At 43.2% G+C, this 27557-nt stretch overlaps 1 protein-coding gene across 8 annotated transcripts in view; it reads right to left on the reverse strand.

Annotated features, from left to right (window-relative positions):
* Nucleotides 1–27557, reverse strand: part of PTPN3 (protein tyrosine phosphatase non-receptor type 3) — a 2254194-nt gene that overhangs the window by 962532 nt on the left and 1264105 nt on the right. For all 8 annotated transcript variants that reach the window (XM_069620560.1, XM_069620561.1, XM_069620557.1 and 5 more), the window contains one exon: nucleotides 7423–7599. In XM_069620560.1, coding sequence (XP_069476661.1) covers nucleotides 7423–7599 — 177 coding nt within the window. The remainder of the gene's footprint in view (nucleotides 1–7422; nucleotides 7600–27557) is intronic.

Below are 27557 nucleotides of genomic sequence, written 5' to 3' on the forward strand. Positions count from 1 at the left end.
TCAGAATGCGCCTGCCGATGGGCCCAGCACATCTTCTGGCACAGCAGGGGGGCAGGGTCATCCACCCTGCACCAGGAAAATTAGCCCTCACAGTGTGGTTCCTGAACAGGTCACGCTAGGACATCTCTGCCTCTCTAAAGCTAATCTAGAGATCATACAGGGCGCAAGGAGCAAATCTAGCAGGGCCCAGTATAAGAGCAAGTGGACCAGGTTCTGCCACTGGGCAGACTCTAAGGGCATTAATCCTCTGGCATGTTCCCTGGACGACATGCTCTCTTTTTCGGCGCAGCTTGTCCATTCAGGCGTGCAGGTGGACACTTGACACACTTAACTGGCAGCCATTGGGGCTTACAGAAACTCGGAGGTGGAGAGCTTTTCCTCCTCCAACCGATTGTCAAGAAACATTTGACGGGTCTCGCCAGGCTCTACCCACCCATCAAGTAGCCACACCCGGTGTGGGACCTCAACATAGTCTTGGGGACCCTGGTGCACAAACCATTCAAACCAATGGCGACCGCAGACATCAGGCTGGTCACCATTAAGCCGTCCTTGTTAGTCAGCATCACCTCGGCCCGCAGAATCAGCAGAATTCAGGCGCTGGTTGCTTATGAGCCATACACTACGTTTCACAAGGACAAAGTAGTCCTACTGATGCACCCAACGTTCCTTCTTGAGTTGTTTTCTGCATTCCATCTGAATGAGGAAATTGTGCTGCCCATGTTTTTTGCTGAGCCCAAAGACGAGGCGCAGAGAGTTCTACACTGCCTTGATGTCAGGCGTGCACTAAAATCCTACTTGGACAGGACAAGAGCTTCCACAAGTCAGCCGCTCTATTCATCAGCTTTGGAGGTTCAAGACCGGGGTATCAGGCATCCAAGGCCTCCATAGCCTGATGGATGGTCCCGGCCATCAAAGAAGCCTACGAGGGACAGCATAAGCCACCACCCGGCAACATGCATGCCCTCGCGGTCAGAGCCAAGGCAAATGGAATCACCTTCCAGAAGCATGTCCCCTGGAAGGTCATAAGCAGGGCGAGCACATGGGCCACCCCTTTGGCTTTCTGCAAGCACTACTGTTTGGAAGCCGGCTCCAGATCAGACGCGGCTTTCTGACAGGCGGTTCTTCGAAACCGGTTTGCTTAATGAGGGCCTCCTCTCCACTCTGGGGCTACACTCAGTTGTAATCGCCCATGCATTATGGGGGAAAGGGGAAGGGACATAACAGTAATTATAAATTACCCACCGTAGTGACTAACGTATTAGTCCCCTTTCCTCCATACATCCCACCAGCCTCCACCCTAATAAAACTGGTGTCATTAGGCAATGTTAATCTATTAGCGACGAGTCTATGAGGACTGAGGTTTGGCGCCAGAGGGCGGAGTCAGGGCAGCGCATGCTCCCAGGGACGCACCCCTGCACGCCTCTAAATTTAAAGGGGAAGAAGGCTTTTCTGGTGAAAAAGGTTCCGTCTCCCGTCCCTCACCAGTGATGCCCATGCAGTATGGAGGAAAGGGGACTAAGAGTACGTTAGTCACTACGGTGAGTAATTTATAGAGCGTTTATGTCACCTGCCTTCCCTATTGTCCTTGTTCTCTGGGGTAGGCCCCTTGATGTCTGCTCCTGAGGATTTGCCAGAACGAGTTTGTGACTTCAAAGGGGGACTGCTGAGTGATAGATTAGCTGAGCTTTACCCCCAAGGCCTTGGGTTTCATAGACTGATACGAGCCACACTGCTCCGTCATGTTCCACCCCTAGACACCACATACAAATGTTATGCAGGTACTTTGTGGACATTTTGGAGCTGCAATTTCGAACGCTTGAATCCAGGTGAATAACATTACTAAGAGCGTGCTCCGAACAGTGCGCTGAGCATAGAAAAAGAACTGAGGTGTTGGGGCTTATTGCATGCTAGAAGTAAGGGAGAAGAAGTCACATCCGGAGCTGATAAATCCTGGAGTCGGGGCACAAAGTTGAGATGGTCTTGAGCCACACTACGGCCCAGTTGAAATTCTTGCGAGCAGCTGGCGCTGATGCGAGTATCTATCAAGTTGAGAAATCTGTGGGAGAATGCAATCAATTGAAAGGAAATGCAGTGTGGCAGCTCGATTGCTCATACATTCACTCGTACCTGCTGCCCCACCTCTCCAACTGGACCACTCTCTTGGGGGTTGGCAAATTTAGCTATTTTCAATACATTAACTGTACCCGACAGCTTTTTCCTCTTTGTATGAATATTAGTTATGGCTTGTAGTGCTTATTTTTCTCCTTTCATGTTGCTTGATGACCGGAGGCAACATGGCTAATCAAGCACTATTGCATCTATGGTGTTGCACCCAGGAGCACTACTGGACCAAAGCCATGCCCAAGAGCAACCTCCATCCCATGTGTTTCAAATATGGGTTTTGTAATTGGCCCAAGGTTCTTCATTAATATCCAGTGCTCTGTCAAATTGCTCAAATCTTCCCTATCTTGCTATCAGTGATGCCCTGCAGACTACCTCTTTATGATGGTCCTTACAGCTTGCACCACAACAGCAGGTCATCCGTGCCATGGGCGCTCTGCTATCTCTGTCCATGCTGCTATCACCAAGCAACCCAGTGATGCTCTGCAAGCTTTTAATAGTGTCCGATGTATAGGGCACATGGTTTACACTCCGAGCAGCCCCCTGCTCATTAAACCTCACTGAACATCCTCAAGGTAATCAGATGCAGTACAGCGGGAATTGCTGCAAATTAGGTCAACATGTATTCTGTCTTCTTTTTGTTGATTTCTATGATTTGTGTTACAGCAGCTTATCCAGCCACGGTGTTCATCCAGTGGATGCTAATTATTTAATTACAGAATGCATTTCTCAATAACTTAATATCAGGGGTCAAGTCCTAAAAATTTAAGTCGGGGGACTCATCAACAAACGCAATTGGATGTGACGTCACCAGAAATGAGTATATCAAGTTGGAATATGCACATTTCATTAAATTGGCTTTGCATAAGCACCCAAATCGCCCGTGACGAATGGCATTTGCCTTTCATAAAATCCACACACAGTAAACCAAGCGAGGATATTTTCTTCTAATTGTGTTTTTAAAACGTTAAACTGTGTGCATGTTTTAAATTCCAAGAACCAATAGAAATGTTTTCCCTAGTACTTGCAGTACCGAAATGGGACATTTCACATTTAGTTGTTTATTATTTTTCAACAGGTTATAGTGCATTGGAGAAGTGTTCGGCCTGCAAACCGGACTATTGCGTTTCGATTCCCGATGTCGGTGTTAATTCATAAATTCAAAGGGGACATTCAATGTTTCTCATTTTAGGTGGGGGGGACTGAGTCCACCCAGTGAAAAAAGTTGGTGGACTCCGTCCCCCCACGTGTACCCTCGACTTGAGCCCTGCTTAATATCTATGTGCTGAAGGCACTCCAGTCAATGATACCCTGCATCATATCACTATTACAGGAAAACATTCCAATTTGGCCGTTACGATTTATCAGGTCCAATGGATACAGGTATTCCAAAATTCGGCAGCGCGATTGGCACTTATGGTGCCTCATCTGGCCCCATCACTAACACTCCTCCACTGCTTGCAGGTTGCCGGGGGCTGCGCAAATCGAATTTAAGATTCTTTGTGTCATCCATCGGTCTGTACACAACGTTGGACCCCAATACCTAAAAGCGAAACTGGAGCGGTATTGTCCAGCTAGAAAATTGCGCTGTGTATTCCACCTGCTTCTCAAGATCCCCAAATATCAGCGAAAGAGATTTGGTGGTCGTTCTTTTTCAGTCTGGGCCCCCAGCTTGTGAAATGCTCTTCCGTTAACTCGGAGAACACTTGTTGAGCATCTCCCTTTTAGAAGAGCACTGAAAACGCATCTGTTTTAACTTATTTCTCTTTTCCTCAAGCAAGAGTGTGAAGTATTGGTTGTTGGGCTGCCATCCTTCTAGCGCCTGTATGCCTCTGGGCCTTAGTTCACGCTCTATACATTTTCAAATAATAATAAAATCCATTAACTATGAAAGGCCTAGACAAACCGTTGACTTTAGCCTACAGATTATAGCACAAGGAAGAAGGTCTGTTGCCCCAAACTGTGACAACAGGGACTGTCACTAATCCAGTCCAAGTTCAGAGCACAAACGGTAGGCAATTCTCCTACAAATAACAGTGAACACACTTAAAGCAGCAGAGCTTGTGTGGCTAAACAGAGAAAAAGAAGGCATGGACCAAACACAAAATGTCTATGGGTGGCCACTCAGGGCGTAATGGCGCAGTGAAGTACTATTGTACAATGCCTCTGAAAATAAGCTCCAGACCATATCTAAGCGCCCCCAGAGTTATCAAGAACTTTGCCTCTGTCAAGCCCACAAGCCTGTTCTTACATTAAGCCCTACACTTCATGGTCCTATTCATGGAGACTCTCCCTCCCAACAAATATGTTATGCCTCAAACCCTTCAGGCACTGCTTGGGTAATACAAATGGCATTGGCCAGTTGATTTACACATAGGGCCGGCAGAGGGATTCATTTAAAAACAAATTTTAATGTAAAGTGGCTAATGCAGAGGTCTGCTTCACGGACATGACTCACTCTTGTAGCTTTAAGGACTAGGACGAGAGAGTCGGACTCTGAGCACCAGGATTACTGGTAACTAACCGTATCATTACTGTGCATTGATATTTTGTTAACTGAAGTGTCTTAAATACTTAAAGCATTAATAAAAAATAAACTAAAAGGCAAAGCCATTACATAAACTGTGGGAACTCTGCTGTTTTGAGGTGAAAGCTAGATGAACAGAGTTAGTTCGGATTTTATATTTGTAATGAGAAAAATGCAAACAATTTAAGGAGAGTGCAACCCGATTCCTTTCACTCTTAGACCCATGGATTAGACACTATAAAAGTGATGCAACAACCCACGACCCGACGGGTGACCCATTTTTCAGGGAACCGGACCTTCTTGATCTTGCAGCGGATCTTATTAACCGTGGATGGATCTTGCGGCCTGCAATGCAAAGAAAGAAACTGGACAGCATCTTGATGAAGAGGTCCCCGTACTCTATTGACAAGGTCAGTCAACTGGCATTGTCACAGCAGCCAGTAAAAAGGAATCCTGCACATCTAGCAGGCGGCAGGAGATAGCATGGCCAGGTCTGGCAGGTATGGAAGTCTATGCATGCTTTATGTGATGTCAGCAAATAGCTCAACAAGGGTGTTCCGTTGAACAATATCAAATGAAACCGACATGTTAAACAAGACAATACCAGCCATTGAGTTAGTGTCTAGATTGGCCAGTAGAAGTTACTTCATGGAGAGCAAGGTGGATTCTCTAATGTATCCAGGGTGGAAGCCAGAATGATTAGGGCAAAATTCGGGAATCCACACAGTTAGTGAGTTCTTTTGCTACTACTTTTCGTAGAAACTTCCAAATGAATGGAGTGTTGATTGCTAGGGCATTCGACAGCAAAGCAGACTCAGCTGAGGCTTTTTGTAATGGGTAGATGGTGTAAGTCTTGAGCTCATTCCACCCGGGCAACATCGCTCAGCCAATCAGCTGGCTGGAACAGCGGGCGAGAATACACAATTCCCAGCCGCTGTCCCAGCCACCCGAGGCCCTTCCCTGGGTGGCGTTTTTTCTTTTTTTTCCTTTCATTGTGAGGCGGCAACAGGGAGCCTTTCTCAGTTGCCTCCCCACCCCACCCCTTACCTGTGGGAACAGGGCATTGCGCTCCGATCCAGGAGCTACTCCCATCTGGCTGCCATAGACATGGAAAAAGAACTTTCCATATGGCGGCAGACATTTTATTTTTCATCGGGAAATCGGCTGTGCTAGGAACTGTAGCATCTTTTTTTCATCTGGGCCGTTTTAGATTTGGTTTGAACTGGAATTATGCTGTAGATGGATGCTGTTTTGTTTTGGAAGCAGGCGAGATTATCAGCGATTTGTTGGGATGTTTGGGTTGCTGTACAGTAGTCAGGGCAGGGTTTGAAATTAAGGTTCAATGAGCAGGAGCTAAAACTAGCTCCTGAGCTACCATTGGGGTACCAAGAGGGAGTACCCAGAGAACAGCAAAACTAACTTCCAGATTACATGTAGACTAGAACTTATTGTATGATTTATTATGCTTATGCTTAGATGTGCCCTAATTCTTCTTTATAAGCATTCTCAATTACTCAAAGTTAATTTCACATGTGCATGTTTGTAAGGCACCTATTGACCTAGGGAGATATGAAAAACTCCTGGTAGATATTGGTTTTAAGCTAACCACGCTCTCCCAGGCTAGAAGCAAGAGCTAAATCGCTCCAAGCTCCCCACAACTTTGAACCCTGCAGAGGACTGAATTTCTTTAACTATTTAAAAGATTTGAGGTTCATCATTTTTGGCTAAGGAGATTAAGGAGATGCAGCTATGAAAGCAAACATGTTTTCTTTCTGATAATAGTTGATCAGTATGCTCTACCAGGATGCAAGCCGGCCATCTTTTCAGCCAATCTTTAATTGTTTTGCCTCAGATGTGCCACTTCAGCAACACTGCATTTTGGCTACTGGGTTGTGGTGCTTCACCTACAAACAGAGCTCAGTATATATGCCATGTGGCATGCAAACGACAGTGCATGCTAACCAATGTAGTTTACGTCATCTGCAGACTATCTGCCTCTGCAATGAAACAACCCTACACATGCTATACAAACATGTTTGTCTTAATAGGTTGTGTTAAAATGACACCTAAAAGCCACAGCTACAACTAATTATGTCAGTGTGCAAGAAAAGGCACACTAAGCATGGCCATAACCTTTTCTGCCAACTACCAATTGGGGGAGCATAGGGAGCTGGGCAAACCTGCGCCAGGTTTGAAATGTCTGATCTTAGGCTGACTGGATTGTGAAAAGACAGGATTGGAAGGGCGAAGACTGGCATCATTCAAACAAGCATGCATGTTCAGGAACAATTCTGGGAACTGCCCAATAGTATGGAAAAATATATCAGACCTTCCATCAGGGGAGTTGTTTTGGGCCACAATTTTAGACAATATAGTATAGGCAACAGCTAACATTAAGCCGAAAGATATTCAACCCTGTGTGCAAAACATACCTTTGCAATTAAAGTGGGACACTTTAAAAATGTATTTGCAAATGAAAATATTATAGGGAGGTCAGGTTGGAATTTCATAATACATCAGTTATATATGGCATGGATAATACACCACTCTCCAGACAAGACAGCACTGTTAGGCCAATACCTTGGTAACTACAGCAGTGTGAAAAAGAAAACATCCAGCAGCAACTGATTTGATATGACTGTAAAAGTAGCCAAAAACTGGCATAGCGTTGAATAGAAGAGCACAGTAATTTGCAGAGGGTCTTATTAATGTTTGTCTATAGGCATGTACTACTGCATAACAGATTTAATAATTAGATTTTCTAACATTCTTACCTTTTTTGAGGACTGCAATTGTGGGAGGACTCTGAATCGCTATCTTTCGATGTCGGGGAGCCTTTGTATGTATAAAACACATCCTCAGTCTCAGTAATGTAGGTCATTTCATTGGTCAGATTATCTGCAGAAGAGTGTCTGAGTTTGGTAACTGGATGCCGTAATCTGGGACTCCGCCTGTTGGTAAATAAATGAGAAAATCAAATGAAGTGCAAACTAAATCCTAATCAAAACTGCTTTACAAGCACTCCATTGCTCAGTGTATTTGTAGGTGTAATTCTATGTTTTGTTTAATATATTTCTACTGAATTGCAGCTTGCTTCCTTTCACTGATGATTGTCTTTAAGTCTTAGGAAGCCATAAAGGCAGACAGGTTTGTGTGTGCTTTTCTCCCTCAGTCTTAAGAACTCTCTGCAGGCCACTGCCTGGCTTGCATATATCCAATTTGGTGAATTGTGGCCATGTAAATGCTTATCAAACATCTGTTGCCGTGCATAGTTGCCTTAGCTGATGTTGGAGAAACTTGGCGTTAAGCCTTAATGAAAATTCAGCTTTCTGAAGGTCGCACAAAGACCAATTTATTTCGGTCGTTTTTGTGCAGCCCCCTGAATGCAGGAAAAGGACATGAACTAGGGCTTTTTTGTAAATTTGGGGGTTTTCACCATCCGAGCTGCCTTGGCTTCTCTCCGCCCCAACCCCTCCCCCACCCTGCATAAACACACATTCGCACACAGTTATACACACACACAAACACTTATCCGACACTGTCAGCCCCTGAGTGCACCCGTATGCGGCAGGGGCGTGACAGTTCAATTTAGAAAACGGGTTGGGGCGGGGGGGAGCAAAGACTAGGAGCAGACTCACAGTGGGGGATAAGCATCTGTATCCACCATACAGGGTGGTGTAAGGAACTCATGGTGGCAACAGTAAAGACAGACATGTGATCACAGTTCAAGGGTGTTTATTGAACTTTATAATGGGTGAGATAAACGCCTAATCTAAACCTAAATCTGAGAGGGGAGCAAGCTATGACCATCAAATAATAATAATGTAGTCCTAGTGGCGTTTTGTCAAATAAAAAGGCCCTATACTATAAAAAAGAACTATTGCCAATCCATACTACTAAGTTACAAAAAGAGTGTGGGATAAGCGTTCACAAAATTATAAGTCAGGATGTTATGGCCGGGTCTCCCTTCCCCATGTTTCAAGCACGGGACAAGGCGGAACTCTTGAGCACAGCACACTCCTGGGCCTCTCCAGCACGAGGCTTACAATTCTAGTTAAACAATATCAAAACCTTCAGAGGCTAAGTTTCTTTCCTGCAAATGTCTCTTGCCTTTGCAGGCCCGTGGATTCAAAGTAACAAACAAACAAGCGTTCCTTCGGTAGTCCTGTACCTTGAGCCACTGCTCTTCACCCCTTGCATCGCCCTCGACCGGTCTCAAATTTCTCTTGCGACTTGGGCCTCCCTGTGTTAGGACTACAGCCTTTCAGATATAGCTTGCAATATTCAAATGTCTCTTTAAACAACTTCCCACTGAGGACAACCCTCGACCGGGTTCACTCTTGTCGACAAAATGGTCATAGGTGTCTTCACCCCTAGGATCTCCCTCCGCTGGTCTCAGATCCTCCTTGCAAAAATGGGCCTCCCTCTGTCAGGTTCATTACAGCCTTCTTCAACACAGTTCATGTGTTTCTAATTTTCATCAGAAAGCCTAGCTTTCCGTCTCCTAGCTTTCTTTCGGCATCCCTCTGTCGGGTTCACACTTGCCTTATTCCATAGTCCACAATCTTATCAGAAAGCGGGGTTCCCTTCCCCTAGCTTTCTCCTCGCAACGGGTCAGAGACTTTCGATTGTACAAGGGATTTGACGTGACCCTTGTAGGACCACTCAACGCCTCACAGAGCCCTTTCCAAGGGCCTTTTGGACTTTGCAGTTTTAACACGAAACCAAAGGGGCCAGCGAGAGTCCTTCAAATGAGCCCTCCTATGGCGCCTGACCACTCTGCAGCTGGCCCTTGTATGGGCTTTTCAAAAGTTCAAACACACACAAGTTCTTTGTTCATTGTATAACAATGCTACTTGCAACCTTGAGCTCAACACAATTTGGTTTGCGATCAGCTTCCTCCGACTCACTGCCTGTGCTGAACCCGTTGGCTTCTCACGTCTTTCGACGGTACCACGGTAACCAGCTTGCCTCCCCATCTGCATTATTCAATGCGGGAGACCCCATGCACAGTTCACATCTGCTGCTCTGCATGCCAGCTGTAACTCTAGGTCTTATGATTTCCCATTCGGAGGCTTTGCAGGTCATAGTTGAAAAGGGCCAGGGCGTTCAATGGGGGGGCAGTTATTCCCGGACAAACTCTTTGCGACATGGGAAGATCTTAAGGACATAGTGGGGAATACAAACACGCACAGGCTACAATATATGAGCATAAAAGAAACTATAAAAAGTGTGTGCCCCACCTTCTCAGAAGAACCGGAGATAAACTTGGGGCTTGGATACATATTTACAGGTGGGACACGGAAAATCACAGCCTCTGCCCTATACAAAATCATAGTTCAGACACGCCCAATTGTGAACCACACAGCCAAAAACAAGTGGGAACAGGATCTGGGGCAGCAAACAGACCACAAATGGACCCAGATATGCACGTTGACCAAATATCTCATGTAACTCTAGATACAAACTAATTCATTATAAAATAGTACACAGGACACACTATACTCCAGTGAAACTTAAACGCATCTACCCCACTGTTACTGGAACATGCCCGAGATGCCAAACTGAAGATGCAGATATTTACCATATGCTCTGGGCATGCATAAAGCTGAAAGACTACTGAGCAGAGGTTTGTACAGCTCTGGGTCAAATGGCAGACTAGCCCATGGAATGGACAACTAGATTGTGTCTGTTGGGCGCGGTGGGGAAGATGAACCCGACATGGCGAAAACTTTTGAACTTGAGCCTGTTAATAGCCAAAAGAACGATACTAATTAAGTGGAAGAACGCTGCCCCACAAACCAAGGCAGACTGGGACACAGATATGTTATGCACAAATGACACACACGAGCTATATATAGACTCGGTACTACCCTCTTCCAGACCCAGAAACATATGGGCCAGATACAAGCAGTACCTATCGGACAAAGCCGAACCCGAAAATCCAGACACAAACTGAAAGTGATTGTGTGAGATTTATTGATAGAAAATTTGAATATGTATGTATGTGTTATTCCTATGTGCAGCAATAAATAAAGTAAAAAAAAAAAAAAAGGGCAAGGGCAGTTCCCCCTCCGTCGTCCCTCCAGGTCTCGCCGCCTTTCTCATCCATTTGAACTGTCAGTTTGGTGTAGCCGTTTCCTCGAGCGTTCGGCCTTGCTTGAAGTGTGCTTTTGTGCTCTGCCTTTTATACCTGTAATGAAGGTAAAGGGCTGTTAGGTGTGCATGGTTATTGTCAATTGCGCTACTCTGCCTGACCCGTGTGTTGAGACATGTCAGGTAAACGGCTACGGTGTTAGTCTGTTGTCTGTTACGGTGTAAGAAAGGGTTTGTGTCGAGAAAAGGGGGTGGAGGTAGAGCTTTGTATCCTACAGGGTAGGATGGGGAAAAGGTGTTACAAGGAAGGGGGTGGTTGGTTGACTTAGAAAGGTGAGTTGTATAGGGTTGGTGAAACAAATGGGAATAACCAGGATCATTAGCGTGAAATTAGCAGGGGGGATTGTGAGAACGGTACTGTTCTATCAAGGTAGACTGGGAGTTTGGAAAATAATAGACTGACTGGGAATATTCAGGTAGGAAACAGAAAAACACAGATTCTGGGAGATGTGGTTTTCCAGTGCAACAGGGTTTGGGCTCCTATGGGATTTGGCTAAGGGAGACGAGTTGGTACAGCCAATGAGAACCTCTGGGACCTTATCTTCCTTGTCCCTCTCGCCGGTGTAATACCGCGCATCACCTGGAGCATTCCCCTGACCATGAACCCGTCTCATATACCCAGGTGATCCTTCTTCGCTCGTCTGCCGTGTAAGGAACTCATGGTGGCAACAGTAAAGACAGACAAAAGTCATCACAGTTCAAGGGTGTTTATTAAACTGCACAGGTAGGTTGGAAAACAGCCTAATCTAAACCTAAATCTAAGATGGGAGCAAGCTTCAACCATTAAACAATATCAAGACAGTCCGAGTGGCGTCTTGTAAAAAAATAAAAGAGCCTATACTAAAAAAAACGATTGCCAATCCTTACGCTAAATACAAAAAGAAGTGTGGGATAATGTTCATAAGAAAGAAGTGTTCACAAATAATAAGTCAGGATGCGGTAGTCAGGGTCTCCCTTCCCCACGTTTTAGGATTTTGGAGCACAGCAGACACTCAAGCTTTCCCAGCAAAGCCCAACAGTCGGCTCTCAGCAATAAGGGTCCTCGGTGGTTAAGTCTCTTTTCTATCAAAGAGTCTCTTGCCGCCGTGGACCTGACATATTCCAAATAATAAACAAATGTAATTTTCTGCTTGAAAGTTGGGTGATACCTTTCACCCTTGGATCCCCCCTCTTCCGGGGGCAAATCCCTGGAAAGTTCCTTAATGATACCAGAACTTCAGATTGCTATTTTTTTATTGCTTTCAAGGGCCTGACAGGTTCAAAGTATCAGAACAGAAATTCAACAAAAGGTTCTAGAGTTCTCCTCTGATTTTATTAGGGTGATAGTTCTTCACCCCTGGGTTCCCAATCTTCCGAGCTCAGAGCCCTCTCGAATATCAGCTTCTCTGTCGGGTTCACTCTGGCATGACATGCATTCGAAGGCTTTCCCTCTCTTGTACTTTGCTTTGTTGCATTCACAGGTCAATGGGTGTTGGCTTCTCGCCCTTTGTTTCCCCTCTTCTGGGCTCAGATCTGACGCGGCTGTTCGCCTGCCTCAGTCATGTTCACTATGACTTTCAATCAGTGGAGTAAGTTTTCTGAAAATGTTGGGGGGGACATGACCTCTGAAGAAAAGATGCCGAAGCCAAATGAATGGGGCCAAAATGGTGTGCCATGAAAGTTGGGGGGGGACAAACACCCATGTCTCCCCCCCCCTAAAATTACGCCCATGCTTTCAATACAATTTTGTTGGTAACATTTGCAGATCTTAATGTCTTTTTAGATACTTCATTGTGGACATCCCTCGGTGGGGGCACTCTTGTCAACACATTGTATTTCAGGACTTTAGATTTCTCCCCCTCTTTATCAGCATCCCTTTTTCAGGTTCACTCATGCCAATCTTGTTAATCGTGCCTTTTTCATTTAACTCTTACAATGCAGGATTCACTTCCCTTAGCTTCACAGTCATCTGTCGGTAAAAGACATTTGACGGTACAGAGGATTTTACAAGACCCCTGTATGACCACTTTGACCCTTTTTCTGCCTTTCCCAAGGCCTTCTGGTACTGGTGGTTCGGGTAATCGCCCAGAGTTTTCCTGAGTGGGCACCCAAGTGGTGCCTGACACCTCTGTTGCTGGTTTTCCCCTTTTAGCATCAATAGCTCTTTATGCTTTACCAGTTCAATTAACCGTTTGCTACTTTTCTTTCAACACAGTTCGGTTTCATATTGACTCTCCCCTCGACTCACCGGCTGTGATGAACAGCTTGGCTTTCTTTCTCTTTGGAGTAAAGGTTGGTACCACGGAGACAAGCGTCTCTCCCCGGCTTGGTTATCAGTGGAGGAGGGTCTTGTGTACCATTTACATCTGCTGCAGTACACGCTGACTATTGTTTGTGGTCTTACGATTCTTTCTGCAAAGGTTTCACAGGCCTTGGTCAGAAAGGGCTAGGTTGCTTCTCTCTTTGTCACCCTCTCGGTTTGCTCCATCTTTCTCCTCCTGTTGAACTGCCGTACTTAAGTAGCTCTCACGTCTTGCGGTCTGGCTTGCTTGTATTGCGCTCTTGTGCTCCACCTTTTATCCCTGTGGGAAGAGAAAGAGCTGTCAGGTGTGCGTGATTCTGGTTAATTGCCTGACCCTTGGGTTGGGACATGGCAGGTTAACAGTTTTAGCATTTGTCCGTTGTCCGTCACAATGTTAGGAAGTGTTCGGGTTGGAAGAGGAGGGCAGCAGAGTTCCCGAGTATCCTGTGGTGTAGGATGGAGAAAAGGTGTTATACAGGATTATAGCCCTCGTATTAGGGAACTGGGTAAATTCAGAAGAGTGAGCTTGGTAGGTGTTGGGGAATGAACAAAAATGACCAGAGTTTTTATTGTGACCTGAACTGGGGGGATTGTGGGAATGGTAGTGTGTTGTCAATGCAGAATACTGGGGTTTCGCGAAATAACAAAGGGATGTGAAAAAGAATGACTGGGAGTATTCAAGTAGGAAACAGGGAAACAGATTCTGGGAAATGTGGTTTCTAAGTGCAACAGGGTGTGTAATGGATTCACCAGATGCGGAGGGTATGGTGGATTCTCGAAAAGAAGGTTCATTCGGTGGAAGGGAGGTCTAGTTGGTACAGTCCATAAAAGCCTTGAGGACAGCGTCTTTCTCGTCCCTTTCTCCGGTATAGTACTGCGTCTCACCTGGGACATTCCCCTGAGCATAACCCTGGGCTCCCCCACCAAGGTGATCCTCGCTCTTCCACTCCCAGGGTTGGGTTCTGAGAGCGCCAGCCCTTCCCTGGCCACCTGAATAAGGTATTCCTCAACATATGCCTGGGAGAATACCCTCAGGTTTCTCACAGTGGTCACAAATGCATCAGAAGGCAACCCAGAAGGAGCTTCCCTGTCAGTAAATGTCCACTGAATGGAAAAGTGAGAACAAGATTTTAAGGTATAGCACTTCAAATCCCACCCTCAAACAAATGCAGGTATGAACGCATGACCATTACAAAGACTTCCTTTAAAGGATGTTTGAAAATTTTCAGGTAGATCCTGGCAACCTGAGTAGAGGAGATGGGACAAAATAGCATGTGCCCTTCCATGCCTACCATGACATGAATCCTTGGTTGAGCTCACCCCCACACCCATCCAGGCAGACCTCAAGAATCCCTTATTCAGGTGGCCAATGGGATAAATATGGTTGATATAAGTCATATGGACAAAATACATTTGTACTATGAATTTGTTACTAAGGTCTACTGAGTCATTTTTTTCAGGACGATCAGTAGAAGAACAGGCACGATCACCTTACAATGAAATTGTTTTGAATATTGTTTTGAATATTTTGTCTGTCTCTTCTTGATATTTACACCCATAATGTGCATCAACATTATATTCAATCATTATTTGATGCAGAATTTAGGCAAAGGGATTATTTTTCAAATTGAGAAAGAATATCTTATTTTGTCTGTTTCTTTATATTGTTCGCTTTTAAATTTAAATTGTATTATGCCCTTGCTTTATGTATGTTTATTTCATTATTTATCATAAGGTTTCTTACTTAGCTTCAACACTTATATACAGACTATTTGTATTTATTAAATCAGCATCATGGTATTGCATCAGTTAGGGTTGTCAGTACGGCCTATGAGACCTATGTTTGTAGGACTGATGGTAGATTAATGATTAGGTCAGTGCGGCTTTGGACTGTTTATGCTGACACTGCTCCGAGGCCTGGGCACTGGGAGATGTAAAGTGGCCTGCACACTTGAACAACAGAGTATTGAGTATACAAACATCTAACTGCATCTAAGAAAGGTGTTCAGGTAATCACAGTGACTGGACGTTTCCAGAAGATTGGCTTAGCAAGTGTATTTGTGTGGCTGACATACTATTAAAGAAATTAAGAAAGGATTTAGCGAGACCGTGCCACTGAAGCGGAGCAAGGAGTCTTCCAAGGGATAGTCATAGACATCTTATCTTATGGGTTGGCTTCCTTTTCGTCACTTGTTAATAACCTATACAAAAAATAGAGGCCTTGGAGGTGGGATAAGTTTGTTGCTTAGATTAGAAGGGGACATGATGCCAGGTTGCCTTGTCTATTACACTGCAACAAACTGTCTCCTTTGCTGCTATATATGGTGTGATCTTTGCTTCTCAGACAAATCTTTAAACATGGAGTGTAACTTTTTTTTTAAGTTGTTTTGGTCAAAAAGTAAAATTTCAACCTTTCAACATACATTTTTTTCACAATGTAATACAAAAGTAACAATTTACACATTACAAATTTCAACTTTTTCATCAAAAAATTACATATATATTACAACACAAATGTTTTCTTAATCTGTTCCTGCTTCCTTACTTCTTTTCCTTAATTCCAATATAATGAAGATACCTTACAATGGCATATCTTACAGATTTCTTATTGGTATGAAATAATTCTAACCATAATCGTTCTGCGGTTAAGTTTAAGCGATCTTCAAAAGAACATTAAATTCTTTATACCTTGCTGCAGCCAATTTTACACAATCTACTAATAGATGTTGTAATGTTTCAACCTTTTCATTAGAAAAGCGACAACTCAGATCATCCTGTGATATTATTTTCCATTTCGAAAGTATGACCTTAGTTGGCCAAATATTTAACCGAAAGCGCAAAAAATCTGCACGATGGCCGGCATTGGGAGATTGTATTAAATAGGGGTCGGAGAGACCATATTTTTTTTTTAACACAAAAGGATTCTCGATGAATTTTTGATAGAGCATACAAGATGCTCTAGTTTTGATCCAATCTTGTACCCATAATTTCTGTTTAGCTTTGTTTGGATTTTCTATCAATAACTTTTCCGATACTCCGGCTCCGTGCAACACTTTTTGTGCCTTGTTTCACCAGGTTTTGGCAAACTCATCATTTGATGTAAGTAGGTGAGTTGATATTAATTTTAACAAACCATTATCTACTTCATTGTTAACACATTCTCTATACATGGAACATAACTTCCATTTGTACATGGCATATAACGAGATAAGGCCCAATTCATGTCTTATAATTGAGAGTGGTTCCGACATTGGTATATTTAATGCTTTTTTCCAATATCTACTTTCGATCTTTGACCATGTATGGTTGCCATTTTTTAGCTTCAGTGCCATAGAGTATTACCAGAACCAATTTCCATTTATAGTATGCAATCAATGGTTGTATAGAAAATTTACAATGCTTAGCTCTTATTATTGAGCTCTTAGAGAGAGATGTATATTGTTTAGTTTTAATACTCTCAATGTAAGGGGTGTCCAATGGATGATTATTGATACAAACCCCTAAATATGTATATGATGTTACTGTTTGTAAAACTGATTCCTGTAACTGCCATGAATGTAGGACTTTTCTTTGTTTTACATTGCCAAATTGCATCACTTGAGTTTTAGTTGTGCTGATGCTTATGCAATTCTTTTTGGCATATTTGTCAAGTGTACTAAGCATGATCTTCAAACCCAATGGGGTCTTGGAGATGAGTATCATATCATCAGCATAAAGTGACCACCTTATAGGTATACCTTGCAATTTGGGTGCACCGGTTATCAAACCTTCAAAACTAGCCTTTATATCTGCTATAAAATGGGTAAACAAAGCAGAGGCTAATAAACAACCTTGCTATAACCCACGTTGTGTTGCAATGGACTTTGAGACCAGGCCATCGTTCCTTAACCATATCTGAATGGACGTAGCTGTATGAAATTCTATTATCCACTTTAGGATGTACCAGGGACAACCTTGGTCCATCAGTTTGTTAAACAGCAATTCTCTAGGCACTAGGTTAAAGGCTGACCGGAAATCAATGTAAGCAACATAGATAGGTTGTTTACAATCTTTTTGATGGCTCACAATGGCATTTAGAGTAATCAAGTTAATTGCTGTGCCCAAGCCTGGTACAAATCCTGTTTGAAATTGATCCCTTAGATTGCTCAGATCCAACCACTTGTTGAATTTATCCAATACCAATCGGGCAAAAATCTTGCCTGAACAATCAAGAAGTGCAATGGGGCGATATGAGGCCGGATCTATACGATTGCCCTTTTTAAATATCGGCAAGATTATTGACTGTTTCCATGTAAGAGGTATTTTCCCTGTTTACATGATGTTCATGAATATGTAGTATAGTATTTGAGACCATTCATTCACATAACGTTTTAACATAAAGTTATGAAGGCCATCAGGGCCGGCCGCACGTGAACGGCTTAACTTTGCTATACATTGCTTTATATCATCCACATCAAACGACAAACTGTGATCAGTTGTCATGATACTAGAGTCAATTTTCATATCTGGGAAGGGGGTCATATAAGCACTAAGGTAGTGGGCTCTCCATGCAGATTCTGTGATGGGATTAATTTTAGCTGCAAGTTGTTTTTTATGCAGCGCCCCATTCAGCAGATTTCATATTCCACCTGAAGATTTTATAACAATTTCTTGCATCATGGATTCACCATCATTTTGGTAACGAAGAGCCCTTTGACCTCTCAACCAGTTCTTATAAGTTGTTTTCAATGTTTTTATCAAAGATTGTCTCATATGGGGCAAAACAAATTTTAAATTCAGAATTTCTTGTCGTAGTTGGGTCTTTTTAATCTTTACATCGTAATCAAATGCATGTAGATGTCCACCACCATTATGCTGATAATTTGACCTTCCTTGTTTGAATATTTGCATAGATTGTACATTGAAGTCGCCTTCCTGCTCATCACTGCTAAAATGTACTTCTTTTATTCTTTGTTATTTTGAGCCAACTTAGTTTTAGTCCACCTAATGCAATTACCTGCATTATTAACTGCTAAATTGGCCATATGAGGATTGGAGATATTAGTGGGGCTGTTAGCGGGCCTATCCCAGGCTAAGCATAGCTGATTATGGTCACTCAATGTAGTACTCTGTATGTTAAATGTTAAAGTTCCATTGAAGAACCATGAGTCTACAAAAATATAATCAAGTATTGCTTTTGGGTCTCTCTACGCCATGTTATGCTAGGTGGTGTATCACCTGGTAAATTAGCATTTAGCATTACATAAGATCTTTCAGTCATCAAAACATTCCATCTATCTTCATCTGGGGAGAGCTTTTGACTACAATAAGATAACAGATGAAGATTTCAATCACCCATTATAAGGGTATGATTTATTGAAGAATCCAGTAACAGTTTGTCTAAAATTGCGTTTATTTGATCAAAAAACATGTCAGAAAATAGGTGCTTCTTGCCCCAATAAATATTTACTATTGCAAAAGTTAAGCAACCCCTTTGTATCTTAACTACTTGTATATATGATGAACCAGATTCAAGGGATTCAATTTCAAAATGTTTGTCCTTCTTAAAGGCCATTAATAGACCAGCCATTGGTCTCCCTTGAGCCTGTGAAATGGCAGGGATGGTTATTATATTGTATAAATCCCATACGGGGGTTGCAGTAAACCAGGTTTCCTGGAACACAATGATATCGTAACTGTGCAGGTCATTTGATCTTGTATTTAAGAAGTGCGTATGACCCCGCGTGTTCCAGGAAAGTAATGTGATTCTATTATCTTGCAAAGTTTGTTATGATTTTTGTGCATGATCTTGGTCAATCCCATTTTGCTGTATCTCACATCTCTGACCTATTTGCAACTGTGAATTTGAAGGATATCAATAAATCCTCGATCTACTTTGATCTTGTACTGTTTGAGATCCTTCGTTTGAGAGCATATCTTGATCCAAGTAGAAACCTAGATTACCAAAGGCGGTCTTAGCTTGCCAGAGTGTATTTAATACCACTCTTGATTTTAGGTATGTTCTGACCTCTCCTAGATCCTCATGATCTGTAAATTCGATCAAGTCAATGTCAGCAGAGGTCAAGTCATCTAAAGACGGAATTTCTGAGCATATGCTTAAAATGCTAGATCGATTTAAATCATATTGTGGATAAGGGTGACTTCTGCATTTTAGGGTAAGTCGATAATGATTTTTGTATTGATCCCAATTTTTTTCTCTATCATTCGACAGATTTTTATATGATTTTTTTGTAGATGTTTATTCTACTTTTCCTGGAAAACTGATAGGATGTTTGATGTCATTCGGCTTGTTGAAAATGCCATCTGTGCCTTGCAGTAGGGTGTTAGGACCTTGCAGCAACTGGTTAAGTCTTGGAAATGGTAGCTGATCACCCATTTTAGTTATCACGGTTTGTGAAGACTCCTGATTTTGTTTCATATAAAACACTATGGATGATCTTATTTCCTCTCTTAATTCCTGTATTGTAGTACTCTATGTGGGTGACTTTCCACACTGAATGCTTTCTTTTGTTTGAGACAACTCAGTTAGCTTTGTCGCATTGTTGACAGAGGGTTGTTGCAAAGGAGCTTTTGTTACTAGCTCTGCCAAATCATCCAAAGTTTTATAAATGAGCGGTTTGTACTTTGGTAGCACAATGGATAGTAATTTTGTTTTGTTGCCATCTTTGTTCATTGCAGCAGAAACTATTTTCACAAATTTCCTTGTCTTGGATGAATTTTTCAACTGAGTCTTTTTCGATTGTGTAACTGATTTCTTTAACTGTGTTGTGAGCCTGGTTTCCTTAAGCCCTATATTGTTTGTGCTGTTTGCAAACAATTTAAAGGAAACACCGGGTGTCATTGTTAAGGTGACTGGCACAGACAGACTTTTGCTGGAAGGCAGAACGTGCGTTATTACATTTGCTGAATTTCCCACAACTAGATCACTCAATTTTTTATCAATAGTTTTTTTTGGTACTGTTGGATTTTGGATTATCTGGGAGTCTAAAGCTCCAGATTCACCCCTTGATAGCATTATGGTTTCATGAATCTTATCTGGGGCCATATTTACGACCTTATCTCCTTGTTGAAGAAGGCCTTGTTGCGCTATTGACGAGATTGCACCTAAGTCTCGCGGATTTACTTAAAGATTTTGTGTAGTGTGAATGTTGCAGGAATTTTTTAACTTATTCATTAGCGGCATAATTGCAGATGTTTGCTGATGTAAATCCTCCGGTAACGACTCATGCAGTTTAACTGGCCGTTTTATCTCAGTGAGCACTTGCATCAACAAAGCTGTTTGATTATTCATCTTCTCACCCAGTGATTCGTATAGTCTAGCTACCGTAAGAAGGGCAGTGTTCATGGCTGATAGTGTATTATTCAAAGCCGGCGCCTCAGGAAATGAAAAGCGCTGCTGATGTTGATTGTGCAGTTGATCACGAATGAAATAGGGTCACTCTTCAACCATTTCATTGAACTTAGATCTCCGCGGCATGGGAGCCACGAAAGACAAACATTTACTACTGGATAGGGAAGGTGATTTATCAAACATTATAGGAGATTTAGAGCAAATGTTTTTACAAGAGGCGTTCCAATCTCATTTGTTGCGGCTATATCTGTTTTGATGACTGTATTCTCGGCATCCCTCTCATCATGGAGTTGAATGAGATCGCCTGTGTTGAAACAAATATACATAATTTCTTGAGATTCACTTTTTGAGTAATGACTTGAAATTAAGAAATCAAGAGCTTCCTCATCCACTTCTCCCCCAATTGTCAGTTTTTCATATGCTTCACGCAAATTATGTTGCGCCTGTACTGTACAAGGCGCTGGAGGTGTCGGCGAGGAGCTACATGTTCCAAGGTGACTAAGGGGGGCAACCACACTGATTTGTGAGGGACACAATTTGCCTGTATTACAGGTGTAATCAAGTGTGGTGTCCGTGACTTCGTAGGTAGGTTGAACATTCTGTTCACCATGATTGACATCTCTTGTGCTCGCCTCTATGTCTTTCTCAAGTAAGACACAGGGCAACAGATTAGTGGCAATATCAACATCATGTAACACTTTGCAGTCTGTTTAAGATTTGAAATGGCTGCCTCTACACATTTGAGTTCGCCATTGCAGGATTTATCCTTCAACATTTGGGATTTAGGTAACAATTGAACATTTGTAACTTGCTTAAATTCAGTGATGTAAAAACCACGAATATCTGTTGATAAGGAAATCCAACACTTTTTGTTTTGTTTCCTACGTTCATTACATGCTGATGGTAGAGACATTTTCTTTAACTGCATGTCTGTTATTTTGGCATTATCTCCAAGAGAAGTAGGCATGCCTGATTTCAGAGTAAATCTTTTGGCAGACATGCTAAATTAGTAAGTTTACACAGAATTATAATAATCACTGAATTTAGAAAAAAAATAAAAATAAACATTAAAAAAAGAATCCCTCTTACCACTTAAGATTTTCTGCCGCCCTCCGCTCCTTCGCTCGTCCACTAGACAGCGAGACAGCAAAAACACTTGGCAAAGGTACTGCGCATATGCACGTGCACTATGCCTTTGTAGGATTCTGGGATAGGAGGCGGGGCGGCACTGCGGTAGAGGGAGAAGAAAGGAGGTGGAGGTTAGCAGGGAACGTTGTAGTAGCAGTTAATCGCTGTCTCACAATGATAGATGGTATGAGTCTAGTCATACCAGTCTATTCCAAAGTCACGTGAAAAACGTCGGAGAAGATGAAGAATTTGAATACAAGGACTCGCTATCTTGAAACAGCAGCAACTCAGCAGGACCGAGACCCAGCGAGACAGCAAAAACACTTGGCAAAGGCACTTCGGAAATGCCCGTGTGCAAATGCGCATGCACTATGCCTTTGTAGGATTCTGGGATAGGAGGCGGGGTGGCACTGCGGTAGAGGGAGAAGACAGGAGGTGGAGGTTAGCAGGGAACGTTGTAGTAGCAGTTAATCGCTGGTCTCACGATGATGAATAGTATGAGTCTAGTCGTATCAGTCTATTCCAAAGTCACGTAACAAACGTCGGAGAAGAAGCAGAATTTGAATCCAAGGACTCGCTATCTTCAAACAGCAGCAAGTCAGCAGGACCGGGACCCAGCGAGACAGCAAAAACACTTGGCAAAGGACTTGCCAAAATACATGGAGTGCAACATTCAGAAATTATTTAGAGAAATACTGCGCTAGACTGGTCTGTCCAAGTAAACGCCTTACTATAATTGTGCTCAGTACATGCGAAATGGCAAGACTTAATGCAATTCTTTAATCACTAGAACTAAGCCTGTCCCCAGTAAGTTTACAGGGATCGTTACAAGAGCAAGTGGGTAAAAGTACAAATAATAGACCAAATACAAACCAACATCCTTATCCTCAATGTCCCTGATTTGCAATTAAAACAGTTTAGCTTACATTTAAATGACTATTCTTGTAGAATAGCAGTGCTAGGACGTCATCAGCAATAGTTGAATTTGATGTCAGCAGACCATTGGGAGAGCTAGCAGGAAATTAAGACTACATCCCATTTCATCCAAGTGATTTAGCAAAATTAATAAAACCCTACACGTACAGATCAGCTTTGCGTATAATAAAGTATTTTCGGTTTCACCTAATTGTGGTGGTTTTAAAAGTTTTATTTACTACTTTTAGCTTAATCTTTGATCTAGTATGCTATTTCTTCACCAAAGGTGCATGCCATAGGAGAATTTGGGTCAGGATTAGAAAAGCCAGATGCTTGGTCATTCCAGCTAGTTTACACATGTTGGATGGAGGCTGAGTGATGGGACCTGGGTGACCCCGGAGGCGATGTGCCACTACCTGCACCATGAATCAGGACCCGAGGTGGTACATGGCAGTTTCCCTAAGGCATCACCGGTCCACCGGCAGCCTTGAGCCATAGGTATACCAGAGTATCCTAAAAGGTAAGCATACAGGAAAATGAGGTCCAAAATGCTATGAGCCAGAGTTAAAGGGGTTCGCGATACAGAGAAAGGAGTTTGCCATCAATCCAAAGCAAACCAGTCAATCCCAGTACCAACTACTGATCCCTCTTTCACCCATTGAGGGGTGAGGATACACTAGGAAGCTCAACCACGCAATGAGACACATGCATGTGAGGAAGATAACCTCTTATGTTTGTCCTGAAGACTTCACGGGTCAACCTAAACAAGAATTACTCCAGACTGAGAGAAGGGAAATTGCTGTGAAGGCTTTGAGGAAGTAACTGTATAAAAATAAAGAAAAAATAAAGCCTTGTAGCCTAGGACGGTCACACATTCGGCCCTTACTTGGGTCTGCATAAAACACGCTGTTCACATGACATACTGGTTTCAACACAGATATTCTTCAGTAACAGCGTGGAAATCACACTCAAGGTGGCCAGAAAGCCAAAGGAGTTCATGAGTGCCCATATCAGTGAGTAGCTTCAGGAACTGCAGCATATCTGACCACGAGCGACTGAAGATGGAGCCTGCATTGAAATAACCCAGGAGCCATCTGTGTACTCTCCCACCAACTCAGTGTCATTTGGCGAGTGGGGCAATCACCAGGCTTGCTCCCTGCCCCTTCCTGCCTCAATCCATTTAAACAATTAATCTCACTGGTCAAGCCACTGCATTTTAAAAATGGTGTGGGAGTGAGGAACTTTAAGCATGGGGTTGAGGATAGAATGTTTGAGCGGCTCAGAGAAAATTAGCAGAACAGAGGAGAAGGTTGGAGCAAAAGGAGCAGGGGTGAAGAAGGAAGGAGGAAAATAAAGAATAAGGGGAGATTGGAGGAGTACGAGGGTAGTTGTGGAGGAAAAGATTGGAGATGAAGAGGTTGGAGAGTGGAAGTGAAGGAGGAGTGGAGCAGTAATGAGGTATTAAGAACTGATAGTGGATAAGGGGTGGTGGTAGAAACAAAGAAGAGCAGTAGGCAGGAGAGACCACAGGGCAAATGTAGGTGGAGCTGAAGACTTCCAAAAAGTAAAAGAATAGTCAGGAGGATAAGTATGTATTGAGGAAAGGGGGTGTGAAGATAGAAAACAGCAGTAAGAAAAGGAGGAGAATGGAATGCAGAAAAGTCATAAAACAGTCAGGAGGGAAGAACCAGGGTGACAGCAACGAGGTAAGAGAATCACAATAGGACATTGCAAACCATCAAGTATGAAAGCAGGAGCAAGAGGGAAGGAGGAGGTTAAAGTTAGAGAGAATGAAGGAAAGCGTGATAAGGGAGAGGAGGTACCAGAGGGTGAGAGGAGCTGAAAAGGATGATGATAACCCTTGATCCCAAACAGACTCCTAGCATGGTGGGGGAGCAGAACACATGACTGCCTCAGAAAACCTGTCAAAGGGTTAAGAACAAAACACTCTCAAAGTGTCTGAAACGTGGGCCATATCTAGACAAACCAATGCAAAGTGTTTTTTTCTGTATCTCTTAAAGTTGAAGTGAGACCTCATGACAATACACTTAACACCAAAGAATGAGTGACACTGTTTTCAGCTGGGTAAAATCTAATGGAGAGGGGACCATGGCCCTACATGCCAAGCAATAAGTGGTGTTTTGTTGAACTCCTGTTCAGTAACCTCCGATGCCCTAAGCTAGTTTAACACACACGCTGGAACACTTTTAATCATCTGTTGCTCCCTCTGGCTATGATACTTACTGGACATTTATTTTAATGAAATTACAAATTGCCCAATCATTTAGGAAGATTTGCTGTCCTTTAGCGTAGGATAGTACTCATCTGTGGTGAGGTTACAATTCAAACAGTTTCAACAATGGCATTTACAAGTGTTTCTATTCTGTAAAAATGTCAGCGGGTCCCTTCCTAATATTTCAGCTTTACTGAAGATGGCAAATAACGTGGTTGAGTCTATACGTACGTGCAGTCAGATCTAGAGATAATGTAGGCAACTGATGCCCACAAGCCTTCAAATATATGGTGCCGATATTTCCTTTGGGCTTTCAGAGTTTGTGGTGGTAAAGATCAGGTCTGGATTTCTTTTCTATGTTTATTTAGAAACTCAAGACTTATTGTGGAGTTCACTTTCTAAAAACCTTGGTTTTATATAATTCGCACATCTTCGGCTCATGATCCATTTATCATGTTCACTTTATCTTTAGAATGTTTTTAAATCAGGGGGGCGGACTGTACATTAGACCTTTTATGGTAAATAAGAGTGGAACCTCAGTACACGTACGGGGTTAAGAGTAGTCGATTTATGTATTGATTAGTTATGAGTCCTGTAAGGTTGCAGAAGTAAAGCTCAGACACAATGGTGGCATATCTTTGGGTACAGACTTTTATTAATCAAGAATGGGGTAGAAAAAGGCCTCTATATTGCTAAAGCTAAAAGGGGTTTTCCCTGCCTCAAAGAAAACGAGTGAAATTGTCAGGATGTCCAAAACCGAAACGCTGGTCAATGTGTCTCAAAAGCCTACCTCTTTCCCCAACACTAACAACTTAAAGCAACTGTGCAAGGGTGATCTCTTACCAAAGTAAAGTATTCATGGTAGTTCCAACCAAGAAAAAAGATCCCAAACAAAAGTGATTAAAAATAATGTTCATAAGTATAGGACTCCAAGGCTAGGGTTGTGTTCCTTTCTCCTAGGCTTCTTCTACCTTCATTCCTTTTTGGCTTCTGAGCACTGTCTTCCTTTTAGGTAAATGACACTGAGTAATTTACAAGTATATTCTTCTTAACTTCACAGTTCTTTTATCCAAGCTACTTGGCACACTTCCCTATTAAACATAGGATTATGTAATTTTCTCATCTCGGGGCCTTGACCCTCTTCTGCTCAACTTCTTCTCATCTCGAGGCCTTGACCCTCTTCTTCTCAACTTCTTATATGGGTTTCGGCCCAGACTCGCAACATAGGGTTGTGCTTGCTTGGTTTACTCCCCTGTCGAGCATAAAACTCCTCCTTGTTTGCTTCTTCTTCAATTAGGGTGCCAAAACCATTGTATTCTTGGTTTCTCATATGGGTGTGGGACCCAGACTCGCACTTCGTTGTCATATCTCTTTTGTTCACTCTCCTACACAACATACGATTCCTCTTCTTCTGGTTCCTTCAATTAGGGTTCCAAACCCACTTATTCTTAGTTTCTCATTTGGGTGCAGGCCTCAGACTCGCAATGTCCCTTCAGGGACCCAGGCCCTCCTATTTTTTAGGGTCCCAGATCCACTTATACTTTCACTTCCATATAGGCGCGGGTCCCAGATTTGCAGTCTCATCTCAGGGTCCTGGAGCCTCTTGCTCCAAGTTCTCGCTTCACCCCTTTGCTTGACCTGGACTTCCAACGGCTCTCGGATAACCCGGATACCTATTAGCTTCTTCGCTTTAGGTATCGGTGTCTACCGAGCAGCTACGTTGCTTCGAGGCTCCCATAGCATGTGGGTGAGCAGCGAGTTCTGCAGCGGCTCTGTGGACATCTAACCCTGCCCAGCTGCATGTCTCTGCTTGCAGATGCTTCACTGGGGCCTGGGGTGCGCAGAGGAGCATTGCGGCAGTAGCATAAGCGGGCCTTCCAACTCGGACCAGGTTTGCATTCTTCTTTTCCTCCGTTCATGTTTTCCCATTCGTCTCTCGTCTGCTCACCCGGTGCACAGCTCGCCCAGTGCACAGCTCGTGCAGTTCCTCAGAGGAGGATCGTTCTCCTCCTGCATCCCAGCTGAACTCATTTTGAACTCCCGTGCTGGTTTGCTGCTTCATTTGGACAGACATCCTGTGAGAAGCAAGACCACTGATACTGATCCTTCAAAGTGATCCTCGGACTCGCTGTCATCATCTTCTTCACAGTTCTTCTTTTAAAAACAGATCCAAAGTAATTAGTTGGTATTTCAGACTTGTCAAGTATATTAGTCTGACTTCTTTGACAATAGAACATATTGGCTCTGGCTACGGGGTGGGGGACTTACTACTGGAGAAGGGGTTGGCAGTACTGAAGCAGGGGCATACCATGTCTCCTCTGAACAATCGTTCCTAGTCCCATAGGGGGCTTCCTTCCCCCATGTGATCCTCTTTCATTGCACCACCACCTGCGGGATTATTGTGCTTTGGACGCACTGCCCTGGCCCCATGGGAAAGGTCTGCCCTAAGGGGAAAAGGGACGACATCTTCAGATTCGTCACATAACTTTCCCCCTATGCTGCTGGTTTCCTCATCTCCAAGAGGAAATTGGGACAAAAAGTCTACATTGCCCTGCTCCTTACCTTTCCGGTGTTCCACATGAAAACAACAGGGTTGGAGATCAAAAAACCAGCGCATAATCCTGGGGTTTGTGTCTTTATTAGGACTCATCAACGTAAGGGGCGACTGGTCGGTAGCTAGCCAAAATGTCCTACTGGTGAGATAATTCTTCAAATATGCCAGAGCCCGTTGATGGTTATTGTCAGGAATGGCACTCTGTCAAGAGTGGCATAGGGTACGCAGGTAGGGATTGGGTGGCTGTGCTGAAGTAAGGTAGCAGATAAGCACACACAGCAGGAAGTTCAA

Source organism: Ambystoma mexicanum, chromosome 5q (assembly GCF_040938575.1).
Source record: "Ambystoma mexicanum isolate Mex_15411 chromosome 5q, UKY_AmexF1_1, whole genome shotgun sequence".
Taxonomy (NCBI): Eukaryota; Metazoa; Chordata; class Amphibia; order Caudata; family Ambystomatidae; genus Ambystoma; species Ambystoma mexicanum.